At 39.1% G+C, this 14,782-nt stretch overlaps 1 protein-coding gene and 1 long non-coding RNA gene across 7 annotated transcripts in view; one reads left to right on the plus strand and one right to left on the minus strand.

The window, feature by feature from the left end:
* Positions 1-13,437, plus strand: part of LOC107033153 (uncharacterized) — a 75,975-nt gene extending 62,538 nt beyond the window's left edge. For 2 of the 4 annotated variants that reach the window (XR_012066972.1, XR_012066974.1), the window contains exons 3-5: positions 60-127; positions 5,626-5,709; positions 12,456-13,437. This is a non-coding gene — a long non-coding RNA (uncharacterized lncRNA). Of the gene's footprint in view, positions 1-59; positions 128-5,625; positions 5,710-9,644; positions 9,863-12,455 lie in introns of all 4 variants that reach the window. The other 2 variants (XR_012066973.1, XR_012066975.1) reach the window with 2 other exon arrangements.
* Positions 1-14,782, minus strand: part of SLCO1C1 (solute carrier organic anion transporter family member 1C1) — a 46,059-nt gene that overhangs the window by 17,173 nt on the left and 14,104 nt on the right. For 2 of the 3 annotated variants that reach the window (XM_006199916.4, XM_072954756.1), the window contains exons 4-8: positions 13,283-13,407; positions 9,820-9,966; positions 8,248-8,346; positions 5,918-6,163; positions 4,787-4,951 (exon numbers count right to left, since the gene is read on the minus strand). In XM_006199916.4, the coding sequence (XP_006199978.1) occupies positions 4,787-4,951; positions 5,918-6,163; positions 8,248-8,346; positions 9,820-9,966; positions 13,283-13,407 (782 nt within the window). The remainder of the gene's footprint in view (positions 1-4,786; positions 4,952-5,917; positions 6,164-8,247; positions 8,347-9,819; positions 9,967-13,282; positions 13,408-14,782) is intronic. The other variant, XM_072954758.1, reaches the window with a different exon arrangement.

Genomic DNA, 14,782 nt, shown 5'->3' on the forward strand with positions numbered 1-14,782 from the left:
GAAGGCATGATCATGAAATTAGTGAAATTTTTAAAAAATGTTAATTTTTGCTTCTTCAGCTGAACTTAAGTTTATGAGTACAAGTGGCAGAGAATGTGTGTTGGACCCCTGAAGAGCCAAACATCAGGTGAGAGGCACCAGATTATTATTATTTATTATTATTGGACTTGAAAGTTTACTCATTTATTTATTACTGAATGAAAGATTCTTTAAATTCTATAGTGCTTCACAATTTTAAAAAGTTTCACACAAGTGATTTCAGATAATCCCACATTAACAATTTTTTTAATCCCCTACCCCTATATTGCTCCTCTCCCCTTCCCTCTCCCCACTGGCAACCACTAGTTTGTTCTCTATATCTGTGAGTCTTCTTCCTTTTTGTTTTATTTACTAGTTTGTTGTATTTTTTTAGATTCCACATTCAAGTGACATACAGTATTTGTCTTTTTCTGTCTGACTTATCTCACTTAGCATAATGCCCATTCATGTTGTTGCAAATGACAATTTCATTTTTTATGGCTGAGTAGTATTCCATTGTGTAATATATACCATATATTCTTTATCTGTTGATGGACACTTAGGTTGCTTCCATACCTTGGCAATTATAAATAATGCTGCTGTGAACACTGGGGTGCATGTATCTTTTCAAATTTGTGGTTTTGGATTTTTTTGGATATATATCCGGAGTGGAATTGCTGGGTCACATGGTAGAATTAATGTTAAAATGACCATACTACCCAAGGCAATCTACAGATTCAGTGCAATCTGTGTCAAAGTACCAATGGCACTTTTCATAGAATGAGTTATTTTTTTTTAAGAGAGATCAGATAATAGACAATACTATAATAAACCTGGTATTCCATGACTCAAGTTAATAATTGCTAATATTTTCTCCCAGTTTTTTCTGATTTTTAAAATATGGAGATATAGAAAACTGATTGTCCCTCTGTTCTAGGTTCCATTTTCCTTCCCAAGAATAAGTGCTGCCATGGATTTGCTGCACATCATTTAAATCCGTATTTTTACACACACATTCTTAGTATTTGCTTTTGAATCCCTTCTCATAGACCTGAGACTGACACAAAAGAGCACAGAGCCCTAGTCTTTCTCTCAATTCTGTCCCCTAGAAACAGTTCATGGAAAAGAATATCTTCTGAAAAGCAAGCTCTGAACTGAAACCTTCAGAAAATGTGGTTAGAAGTTTATTTTTTTTCTTAAGCACCCATCGAACTGGGAACATAAGAAATCATAGCACAGGGGGCAGGGCATAGGTCAGTGGTACAGCATGTGCCTAGTATGCACAAGGTCCTGTGTTCAATCCCCACTACTTCCATTTAAAAAAAAATAATAAAATGTCAACAGTCCTTAAAAAAAAAAAGAAGAAATCATAGCACAAAATTCACCCTTTAGTCTGTAGCTACCTGCGTCCTGGAGTCCACAGACCTCCCACCACTCCATCTGGCTTGGAAGAGCCTGAGGATCAATATGCAGTGATTCTAGGGGCACTGCTCCCTCATGTGGATTGTTAAAAATCAGGAACGCCCTCTCCTGACTGACCTCTTTGCAGAGGCTCGTGCTCACTTGAAACTTCCATGAAGTTTCACATGTTCTCTTTCTTCTAGGTCTTTCCTTTCAAGATGCTTGCTGTCTGACCCAGTGACCCCCCAAATGCCCACTCCAGTCCTCATACTTTCATCTTTTAACATCTCCTTGTCCTTTTGCTCTTGATCTGGGTATCATCACCTTCTCCTACGTAAGTCTGTCTGACTTCCAGAGTGGGTTTGTTCTTCAGAGTTCCCTGGGCTTCCCCTGAACAGAGCATTTATCACACCCTCCACCAGCCACGTGTGCCCCCAGGGAACACATCTGACAGCAGGGTGCACAGCGTGGTCATCAGAACCCCCTTCCTCCCTCAGTCTGAGGCCCTTGTGCAGGGTCCTGTGGGCAGCAGCCTTGGTACCTATCGCAATTACTTATTACCTTGTTTGGATCATACCTCTCACCCTCCAGTCCAACCTTCAAGGCAAGAAATGTGCTCACCATTGAATCCTGTGTTCCTTACACAGACAGTTTTCCATAAAAATGTGCATAAAACCCGTTTCTCCAGAATGTCTCATTCTCCAACTTCAAGATCACTAAACGATAACATGATTCCAAAAAGATTCATAGTACTTTTCAAACATACTGTCACCTTGATTGACCCTTTCAGGTTTCCTAAAATCTGTCAGCTGTCCTTGCTGGGCCAATTTGATGGCAGACTTTCTGAACACCAGATGAGATGTGCTTCTTGCCTCCAGAAGCCTCTTTTCTTTCATCTAAGGTATTTTTTGAGTCATTTAAAGAGTGAAATTTCCCTCTGATTTCTTCACTGCACAGTTTTTCCACTCACACCATAAAACATGTTGCTCTTAAAATGTTTACCATCTAAATATTTCAAATGGAAATATTAACTGCAACTTATGCTAGCCCCTGCAATTTGTTTCCATTTATTTTATATATTTTCTCTTGACTTTAATATTCATATTTACCTAAGTACCCAAGGAAAGCTAAGAGAAATTTAAAAGATGATGATGATGATGATGATGATGATTATTATTTCAGCACATTTGTTCACATTAAAGACCCTTTTTTTTGCTTCTGTCCCAAACAAGAGTTATAAGGGATGTGTAAAATGTTTTGAGATGGTCAACACAATTACAGTATAAACTGGGAACTTTGATTCATTCCCATCCAGGTGCATGAAAAACCTTAGCCATTAGGATGAAATAGTAATGAGTTATAGTAATAACAGTATTTGGGGATGTTTTAGAGATTTTGTCCTAGGGAAGTAAAAGTCCATGTTATATCATGGACCCTCACAATATTACCCTACTGTTAGAAGAAATAAGCATTAAAATCTGAATTTAACAGAGAAAGAAATCCAAGGAAGAATTTATATACTAATATAACCAGTTGGGTGAAGACAAAGAAGTAAAATTAGTCATCCTTGGGCATAATAATAGTTAATTAACACATTCATCACCTCATAATAATATTATATCACCTCAACAACAAAAACAAAATTTGCACGACTCTTTTATGAAATGTTTTGGCCACATCTATCAGATCCAAACGTAGGCACTCCCTCTGACCCTGCAATTCCAGATATAGCCAAGATGAATGAGTGAATCTGCCTACCAAAATCGATGTAGAATGTTCATGGAGTGTTATTTATAGTAGCCCAAAGCAGTACAGAACCCAGATGTCCATCAACAAGAAAATGCATCAACTGTGGTGTATTCACGCCATGGGATACTGCACAGTAATGAGAAGAACAAACCATCACTACACACAATAACATGAATGAATCTTGTGGATTTCACTTCCACTGGAAAAAGCTAGATACAAAAGGGTACAGAACTTACTCCATTTATATAAAGTTCAAAAACAGGCAAAACTGATCTATGATGGTGGAGTTCAGAATAGTTATTAGCTGGGAGGAGAATATTAGGTGGAAGAAACTTTAAGGGAGACTTCTGGGGGTACTGAAATGTGCTATATATTTTGGATAATGGTCACAATGCATACATGTATATATACATATATAAACATTTATCCAGCTGACCTACACATTTAAGGCCTGTAGGCTTAACTATTGTTTGTAAGTTATATCTCAGTAAACACAAAAGAATTTAAAAATATTAAAAAGAAATGTCTCAAACTTTTGTTCCTCTTCTAATCTTAAAGTCAGTATAAAGCATTGATTGGCATGGATGGGGCATGGGGTTAAAAAAAACCCTAAAGTATTTCTTCAGGTCAATCATTAAATAATAAAATTAAATTAACTTGAACCAATTAATGGTGAAAGTAAAACTTCAGTGGTAGAGCCTCAACATTTAGAATTTAGGGGACTAACAGTTCAAACAAAGAGTCAACTAGAATTGCATCTGCTAAGTGCCCATTACCCAGGATTGTTACAGGAAAATCATACATCTAAAATATACTCAGCTGTTTCCACCTCCCCCACCCCAACCTTGAGGTCTCTTTCAGAGACAGATTCATAAAGCAATTCTTTAAATATTTTAAATGAAGAAGAAATTATTTTAAACCATTGGAGTCTCCTATCATAAAGGAACATGTCCAAAGAAACAGAATGTATTTTACCCTTTGAAATAGTAGCATTAAATGACATCTTCAAGGACTAAAGGAGTTAATCCAGATTTTAAAGTTATACAATTGCTTGCAGGGTGATGGTTATGTATTTGTAGATTCTAGTTCTTCTTCATTTGTTTTTTCATGCTTTTCTTTACCCTTGAATATCTTTCTCTCTATTAGCTGTCCTGCTATCCTAGAAACATAGCCTTTCAGAGTAATCCAAATGCCAGGAATCAGAGAAGTCTTTTAACTCTGATTTTGTAACGAACTTTGTTTTGTAATGAACACCTTTCAGCCTGTCTGAATGCTCACTTTTTGCAATCCTAGAAACTGTTCGGGTAAAACAGCCACTGTTAGGAGGTTTTAGCTACACTTGAAAGACAAATATTCAGTAATAACCATCGACTAATTAAATGCACATTTGCTCCACGCGGTATTCTCATGGTCACTCACCCATAGTTCTGAATAATTTTTGCTATAAACTTGTTCCACAGACTAAATATTTCACTCTGCCAGATTTTTTTTTCCACTCACTTTTTGAAATGCCATAAATTACCTTCAGTCTAAATATTGGAACAATTAAAATTACTAAGGGTTAGCAGGACGCCGTTGCTAGTACCTATCGGAAGGAAGGAAGGACAGAGAAGCGTACCGATAACAAAGTTGGCCTCGGAGGACGACTGCCCGTACTGTTGCTCGATGTACTTTGGTTTGTATGTCACCATGCCAAACAGAGAATTGAACTGAACGGTGCTGGCACACAAATACAAGAAGTACACTGGATTTCCAAAAAGACTCTTCAGTGACGGCAGAAAATCTGTAAGACAAAAATAGCATGGAGTCATTAAAGGCAGTGTGACACTTGGCAGAAGATACAGCTGTGGCATCAGGGCTTAGGATGCTGAGTTCCTTTGCAGTAGTTCTCAGGAGCATTTAGAGCCTGGTGCACACGTGTACCGCGGATAGGGAGACACTGGCACAAGTCAAGGCTGAGATCTGACAACTCGCTTATCTAAATTAGATTATAAATTCAAGGCATTGGTCAGATGGGACCAGATTCCTCTGACGTGGGTTAAATACACAAGTCATAGCCAAGACATCCACGACTTCAATTTTCTTGTCTCTCTCCTTCAAACTTGGGTCGTGGGTACAGAGAAAGAAATAGGAAAGGTACTTCCAGTTAATTATTGTAAGAAATGAACTTTGGGATTCTCCCTTCTTCCTTTTACCCAGCCAAACAGAAACGTGAAGATTTTTATAAATGTAAATGTTGCTGGGCCAATTGAAGGGGATCAGTTTTTCTCATGGCCACCTAGTTCCTCGTGGAGGGAATTCACTGGAAAACGTCTGACCTTTTGCCCCACACCACACTCACTCCTTTGGTCACTGGTGGGACACATGCCCAGATACACGTTTCTCAAGTGGGTGGATCTCATCGGTTAAAAGACCACAAGCCCTGAAGAGTCACTCTTTCCTTTTCTGTCCACCCAGGCTAACGCGAAGCAGCCCTTGCAGGTAGGGGCCGTTGCAACGTCTATACTGAGAGACGTCAGAGTGGAGACATCAACAAGTAAGGTACCAAGACTCTGTGGTCAATTTCTTCAATCAGTTTTCCAGTAATAAAGCTGATTTTTAAATAACCTTCATTTCTGCTTCCTGTACGGTTTCTCTTTGTTTTTTCCCCGAACACTCGAAGAGGAGAAAGAGGTATTATTTATAGTTTCCCTGTAATTTCCAGCAGGAAAATTGAACATGCTTCAAAATCAAGGAGAATCTGGCTCACCTCTTGCCATTTCCATTATTTTTGCTTTTCCTCCAAGAGGTGTTCGGCAGTCTGTGTGATCATCCATAATAAACTTAGACTTCTCAGAGGAGGAATTGGAATCTTCTCTGCTTCGGGGTCTCGGTAGACTCTTTGGTAAACACCAGAAGGGCACAGCTGCAAGAAGACTTATGGTCCCTGCTATTAGATAACCAAGCCACCAGGCGCCTACCCACTGGGGATCCTTTGGGGTAATGGTTATATGGTCTGAAAGAGAGAGAGGGTGGCCAGAGAGCATGCACAGCGAAGTTAATATGTTGAAATAAGCCTCTTTAAAAAAAAATCCTAAAGCTAATATTAGCTCTGTCACATCATAAAAAGACCTAATAATTCATACACAACTTTTTTGAATCTGAACATTGTTATTATCTTGCTTTTTGAAGGGAAAGGGGTGTTTTCGGAGCCCGATGCTGTCTTTTGTTCCTTAGATGAAAAGTTTAACAGAGTCTACATACCAGAACGGGTCTCACTCTGCTCTGGGTTCTGCAGAGGGACCCCTGGACCCACAACAGGAGAAAAGCAACATGTGAGGGAGAGTTATGAGGGCTTCAGACCTTCTGCCAGCTACCCAGCAGGATTACCACTCTCACCTGATTTACATGCAGAATATCCATCTAAGATTTTACTGGAAGGAAAAGTTATTCCCTACAACCTCTGGCCCAAATCTAGTCTGAACCACTGAGAAGGTTTTGTATTACATGATGGTTAGTAATGCTTCAGAGCTATTCTAGGTCTGAAGCAAGATTTGTATATGTAAATAAAACATCAATATCTATTCATCATAAAACTTTATTTTTTAATTTTTATTTTTTATTGATACATAGTTGATTCACAGTTTCAGGTATACAGCAAAGTGATTCACTTATACAGATATATATATATATATATATATATATATATATATATATATATATATATATATATATATATATTATCTATTCTTTTTTTAGATTCTTTTCCATTATAGGTTATTATAAGATACTGAATACAGTTCCCTGTGCTATATAGTAGGTCTTTATTGTTTATTTTGTATATAGTAGTGTATATCTATTAATCCCACATTCCAAAAGACTTTATTTTTGATACCATTTCTTATTTGACTAAAAGTTAAGTATTGACAAAGTTTCTAAAATCAAATCAAGTGTGGTTTTTTTTTTCAATATAAGAACCTATGAAACATACTATTATCTTCTCCCTCCACCTCACTCTATGAGAATCCTTTGACAGTTAGTCAATTGCTACCACATTATACTCAGTAAAATGTTTATACTAGTTTGTCACTGCATGTTCATTGCTTCCCCTTAATGGTTTTCCTCTGTACCACTTATCACACCTACACTTTCTTATCTCCCATCAGTCTCCATGACCATATTTTAAACTTCATGAAGTCAAGGAACTCAACTATTTTGCTCACTGTGGTAGAATATCACCTGAGGTAAAATAGAAGTAAAATAAAACTTTGGGGGAGGGGGTAATAAATGAATAAATAGAATTTTGGGAATGCATTATTCCAGTTTATCTGATGAAAAAAAGAACAACTAGCCCAAGTTTTGCATTCTATTTTAATACACAATAATTATTTATAACACAGACTGATGAAAATGCAATTCCAGAATTTTTAAAAATGAAACTTGTTTTCTTGCTTCTGTTTTCTTGGATTTCTTAAAAAAAAAAAACACACACAGATGAATACTCTCTGTGTCTAGGGGCTACATCTTAAAAGGAAAGAAGCAAATTAATAGTTATGGAAAGATGAGGTCCTGCATTCATCCCCTCCCCTAAAGCATTCCCCTGAAAGGAAGGTTCATCTCACTATAATATGCCTTCAACTAAAAAAAGTTTGTACATTAAAGAAGAGAATTTTAGTTGCCGGAAGACTTTCAGTCCTTGGCCTTACTGGCAAGTCCATGAATATGTTATCAATTAATGTGACTGTAATAAATGTTGATGTACTTGAAACCAACAAGAGCCGACAAGTAGCCACAGTTGTTAGTCTTCACTGTGCTGGAATGCGTTTGAACTGGGAAACCAGAAGTGGAAAATGATACATCTGAATAACAAACCATGGGCCATCCAGTTCTGATCACCACCTATTTTTCCAATTTTCCTATTCCATTTATTAGTGTGTGTGGTGATTATATAGGTAATAAGTTTTCCATGGATTATTTTCATTCTGTGAAAGGCTACCATCCTGTCATTTTATGAAAGGCAACTTGATATTTTCGACACCAGCCCCATTAAAAAATTACAGGAATTAGAATAAACGAATAAATAGAAATAAACTCCCTTACCTAGATTTACAAAGCCAATGTCAACATACAGCTTGGCACATAACGAGCCTAACAGGAAGCCAAAGATTGGTCCTATAATTGCAACCGTCTGCACACACCCTGCACCAAAAAATAAAAAAGAGAGTACCATTTCTTTGCTTTTGTAAGTTAATACATTTTAAGCAAGAAATACACGTGAGATCCAGCTAGTAGCTGAAAATATGTCATCGACGCTTCACTTAAATGTGCTTAATTTGTCCATTTTTCAACCTCATTGAATCCAGAAATAAGTCTTTCTCAGTGTTGGAAGAAGAATGAACATTTTTAAGGTGTTAATTAACTCTAGTAAGAAAATGACACTAAGACTCTGAAGAAGTTAATTTCCCCCAAAGGAGCAGAAACTTACTGCCTCGGATTAGATTTCCCCCAGTGATAAAAATCTGAATTATACTACTGTGACAGTCTTTCAAAAACCTTTTATGGTCAGTTAAGCATAAGACTTGTTTTGACATGAAAATTGATTTCTTCCACCTTAATGAAAAAGAACGTGCATTCAGAGTTTCCATGGGACCATCTGTGAGAGCAGTAACTACGTGACCAGCCAAGGATCTAGACTTGGGAGAGGGGAGAGGGGAGAGATGCGCTCCGGGATGCACAGGAGCAGCCTGGGCAGCTTAAACAGGCAAGTGGGGCAGGTGTCCTAAATGACGCTGTTTTTAGTAACCAGAAAGGTTGCTCTTTCCGGCTAAGTATCTCCCATTTGTCTTTTATTTCACCACAGAGCTTAATATACACATATCACTGGGAGATTAATTTAAATTAACTGGAGGAGTAGACAGCAGTTATCAGATCCTTTCAGAACAGAAGAGAGGGTGAAGAGTGGACAGGCACTGAGCTCCTGGACAGGACGGGGACACCCCAACCCCTGCGTGCATCTCCTGGTTGCCACCTTTCCTCCCATCTCCAGAGTGATTGCCTAGAATGTGTGATGGAATTTCTTTTCCAGTTCCAGGTATTGGTCTATGCTGAAATTTTCCATTAGAACGGGTGCTTTGCTTTTAACCACAGCATGCTTGGCTGTCATCAGAGCCCTGTGGAGTCCTGTGTGAATAGCCAGGGCAGAACTCTACAGTGACGCTAGCTACAGCCCCACTCAGTGAACTGAAATCTTGTCCTGTTTCTGAGGGCAAGGCCCTCAAAAGATCAGAACCCCAAGAAGTCAAGACTGTTGCGTGAGACCGAGAACAAATTTAGCTTCCAGGACACAAGAGGCACTCAATAAATGCTGCTTCGATTCATCTGGATTTGGAGTTGGCCTTTGCTATATTTTGGGTTTTGTGATTTTTAGCTGCTAATCCATCCACTGGGACCTGTTCCAGACATGGGGTTAGCTCAGGCCTTGTTCTGGTCCTTCTTAGGTCTCCATGAAGGTACGTGTACAGGGTCGTACATCACTGCCGCTGAGCTCACAGGTGAACTGAATAAAGAAGTTGGAGATGAAGTATGAAACCTTCCACACCCTATGAAGTTGAGAATGGAATTGAGAAAGCCAGGCACCCTGCTTCCCAAGAAGATGGATGAGGTGCACATTACCAATATAGAAAGCCGCATTGTCCTCACTGGCAAAATCATCAAGGTAGGCGATGCCGAGAGGCTGAATGGGAGTTTCCCCAATTCCACGAAGAAGGTTCCCCAGGAAGACATAAACCCACATGGAGGAGCTGCTATCAATTTCACACTCTTGAAGGGAAAGCAAACAAGAGGATTGAAATTAGATCACTATCAACGTTAAACAGTTTTTCTGCATTTCTACACGTTGTCCTAAAGCTGCATTAAAATGCAGAAGTTGGCAATCGATGTAATTTGATAGGAGTTTGAGCCAGATTGGAAAATGTTTTGTAACTCCAGTATTTTCAGCACAGTAAATCCCGCAGAGCCTCTGACCAAGGAACTCGACTGCTCCTCATACCTGTTCCCCACTTCTTTTCTCTCTTCTTTTTATTTCATGTTTATAATAAATTCTTTGAATTCTTACCCCCCCCCCAATAACATTCAATACCCTGTTTGGGACAAAACACAAAATTTTGAACCAAGGCTTTAAAATCTTCAAACTTTTCTATTTTGCAACATTTGGAATTTTGTTGCTGACCAAGTTTTATCTGAAATTCAAAATTTTATATGAGTGATAACTTCAAATTTGAGCCACATTGCCCACAGTTACAATTGTTTGATAGTGAATGGTCATTTTGAAGACTCCTGTTTCAGAGCAAATTCATATAAAAATGTAAAACCCTGTGTGCTTCGGCTGCAGAACTATTCCGACAAAAAGAACCGTCAACAGTATTTTTAGAGTGGCATTCAAAGCTAACAATTTTACAATGCTGTCCCAAAAGTCATGTCTTAATATGATCATGTGAAGTAGAATAATTACTCCCATATCATCAATTAAATATATTTTGAAGAATTTAGTGACTTTAATACAAGTGAGAATATAACACCCTCCAAAGATTACCACTTCCAGATGCTCCCTTTCTGCCAGACGCTGGGCTAAGTGGTTTGCAGACATTGTTCAACTGAATTCTCCTAGTGGCCCTATGAGGTAGGAGGTGTTTTCTCCTTTAGTGACCTTGAAAGTAATCTTTGAAGGTAAAGGATGGGTTATGAAGAACTGGGGTGATGTTTTTGTGTAGCTGAATCAGACTTGGTGACAGAAAAGACTACTGTGCAGTCCTGTTGCTTTTAACTCTGATTCTGCCTCTCCTAGGAATGTAGACAAGGGGCTAGGGATTTTTCACGAATCTTCCCTGGATTTCTATACCACCCCCCAAAATATAGTGGGAATGCCTTTACCAAAACTTGATTGCAACATCAATTCCAGCCCTAACACTTGCAAGATTTAACTAAGCTTGTTAGTAGAGGAGTCTTGTAGATAAGTGTAGACACTTAGATCTGTGCTTTCAATGTAGGGGTCACATGTCACTATTGAACTTAATTAATTAAAATTACGTAAAATTAAAATTAGTTTTCTCATTCACACTAGCTATATATAACCAGTACTTCATTGTTACATGCAGCCAGTGGCTACTGTACTGAACAGAACATTTCCATCATCAGAGAAGTTCCGGTGGACAGCTCTGCTCAAGATGGTTGTGGGCGAAATCGGGTTTCTGTGCCAAGCATTTTCAAGAAGAGTCCTCTGTTTACCCCACTGTCACTGCTAGGATGAGCCTCGTGTCCACTGTGTTTAATGTCTGTGACTTTAAGGGTTCAGGGCCTCATGTGAAGGAGAAACAGAGGATTGAGTTGTGAGTCTTATACTCTGTACCTGCCTAATAACTTGTCTCCTTACATGAAAAAAAATTGCATTCCTCAACCCTAAACCCTCCATTTCTCTTTTTACCATTAAAGGTTTAAGTATTTCCTAATTAGTTGTATTATTGTTGATAGCATGTCTCTTCCCTGATGGGCAAAACCAAAACCAACATAAAACACCTTCAGTGACTGTACATTGTGCACGGATGAAAGTCCACATCCTTTAGCTCATGCCCTTGCCTCCTTACGTGGACCTGAATAGAGTTTACTCTCCATTATATTCTGACATAAACAAGCCCTCTGTTCTCATCCATTGATTTATGTCTGTCCTCCTGAAGGTAGCTATCACCTTCTTTCACACTTGCCTTTTCTTCTGGAATTCTCTTTCTTCTTTTCATACAGCAGGACAGTAAATATTTCATATGCTTTACGACCTCCCCATTTTCTCCCCTCATATGTCTTTTAATCCCCTGGCCCTTCCCTTCATTCAAAGAGCCAGACCTCTTCATTGACCAGGAAAAGACATCTCCAAAGAAAGCATGAATGAGGACATAGGGGAGTGAAAAGGTTTCATGGTATAGGTAAATGATTTGGCTGGGTAGCAGGTGTATCAAATGAAAGGCATCCATACTGCCTATATAGAAATATTCCCCAGGCTAGGAGTAGGGGGTGAGATGGCAGAGGCGGGAGGAAGTGCTGAGTGTTTTGATGCTAAAGGGTTACGGAGAGAAGGGATTTGAGTGCCAGCCAGTGCAGCATCCTGGGGACATGGAAAACCCCTGTGCGTAGATTCGTGGATTGCGTGAGTGAGGAGAACCTGTACCACCGTGGTCAGGTAGAGCCCAGGGAGGTAGAAGACCCCAGATCGGGGATGGCTGCACCGTGTACTAAGCACGCCTGCCTCTGTCTTTTCCCAGGGTTTTCAGTGCCTGGACTGACTCAGAAGAGACCATTCCCACAGCCCCTCAGTGGCTCACATGCAGCGCTGCCGTGCAGTGTGTCAGCATGTGGAGCTCCGGACAGTCTCACCAGATTCCCCACATCCTATCTTATGTGGAAAGTAGAATTATTTCCATGTTTCCAAGGCCACTTTGGCATCAGAGAGAGCCGCTGTGCTGAAGAGGACACGAACGTGGACATAAGATGACCCAGGATGATATGTACGACCCAACACTGTGACCAGAGGGATTTTAGATATTTCGGCTGACAGAGGACTGATAACACCAAGACCTCCCTGTCCCCCAGTGTTCCCCTTTACTGTTATGTAAGCTCCCCAGAATGTAAGCAACCCCTGGGAAAATGGGTAGAGCTCAGGGACAAACTGGCTGAGACTACGTTTTTACCATTCTGGCAAAAAGGGGCCAAACGCAGAAAGTAAACTGAGTTTGGGGGGGGAAATATTTTTTCTTTTATATCTGAGCAATGGACTGAGACTTGTACGAGCTGAACTAGTTTTTCCCTGTTTCACAGTCCACCTTATTTGGAACCACTGGAAGCTCTTCTCAGTCACCAGCACTTAATGCCCCATCTTTCCATAAAATTTGATTGTCTGCGTATTTTCTTAGGATCTCATCATATACTACCGTATATTCTGGGAATTTTTTTTTCACACTCGAACATCTCATCTTATGTAGTGAAAGCTTTTGACAGCAAAAATCACATAGATCTCTTTTATTCATACGAAAGCTCCGATTAAGTCTTTAAAAAGAGCTGGCTTAGTCAAGTACAAAAATAATCATCTTACCATTACTTCTTTTGGATTGTGGTTTTTCCATAACTGAGATTGGTAATTGACTGTTGGACTCCAGGAGACATGGAGAGATGCTGAGAGTGGAATTAGAGGAGAGAGAATGCCTTTCATATCTGTACCTGTATTAAAAAAAAAAAGTGTTTCCTTTACTGCAGGCTCATTTAACATCATACTAAAAACATGCTATGTACACTGCTTAGCTCCCGAGGGGACCTGTTTGAGTTTACAGCTCTTCCCGAATCTGAATCACTCAACCAAACCAGCGTTTAACAATAGTTTGGTTCACAGGTATTACACCATATCTGAGCCAATTACCCAGCATTACGAAAGAAAGTAAAAGTAAGAATTATTTAGAGAGGCTCATTTTAATATAAAATAATGACTACAAATTATCTGCTCCTATGGGGAAAAAATATCCAACACTTTGTAAAATCATGATTATCTCTAAGCCAGCGGAAAAGCACTAACTTGACAACTACGGCCATTGGCACACTGCAGTTCAAGTCGTAAATTTAGTAGAACAATTGCAATACTGATTCTAGAGAACTGATGACGATACATGAGCTTTCAGAAGCTATTTATCCAGGTGGTAGCCTTTTCCTCTACAGTTTATTAATCTGGCACCAAGTTATTTCTAATTCTACCCTTGCCTCTGTTTATCAGGTTACAGTGGCGGCTGGGTTGGAGAGCCAATGCTGGGTGGTGGGACTGGGGTTATTCTGTCTACAGTGCCGCGGTGCCATACTCCCTCTCAAATCATCCTTCGGGAGCTAATTTTTCTGCTCCACTTGTACCCTCCAGCGTAGAGGTACCTGACAGAAGGACATCACGTCACCTTGACTCTCCTTTTGTTCAGGTACTTTGGGATTAAAGGCTAATAATCATAGTAATGTTTGAAATACGTTCATAGTAAAAACCTATTCAGCATGGTAAGGACAAGATACATGGAGTCGTTAACATATTCAGGTTGATAAATGGGTTAGCTTCTGTCAGTTTTGCATAACCTATGCCTCAATGGGTCTATGAACCCCATGGTAAAAGTAAGACTATTTTTGTATGCATGTGAATGTTTAAGGGAAGGTGTTCATAGTTTTTGTCACTTCTATCAAATGGGTCCTTGATGAAAATAGATTAAGAGCCACTTAATGAGGATGACCATTTTTTAATTCTTAGCTACAGAGAACATTTAGCATTAAAATCATGGTAAATATAATTTTCCTTAATACAATTCCAGAGATACCAGGGACTATTATAACACCCAAAGGCTCTTACAATGACTATCGATAGTTGATTATGTCATATTTCCAAGTGTTTTAATTATTTGAGCTTTCTCAGTTTAATCTATCATAAGGGAATTACTGCAAGCACAATTATTTAGATTTTGCATAAATGGAATTTTATGTAAGGGCCACCTTTTTCACTAGTTACGATATGTGACACCCTGGAAAAATCGATTAGCCTTTTCCAATTCCAATGTTCCTAGTTGTAAAATGG

The sequence above is a fragment of the Vicugna pacos genome, chromosome 34 (genome assembly GCF_048564905.1).
Source record: "Vicugna pacos chromosome 34, VicPac4, whole genome shotgun sequence".
In the NCBI taxonomy this organism is placed as follows: domain Eukaryota; kingdom Metazoa; phylum Chordata; class Mammalia; order Artiodactyla; family Camelidae; genus Vicugna; species Vicugna pacos.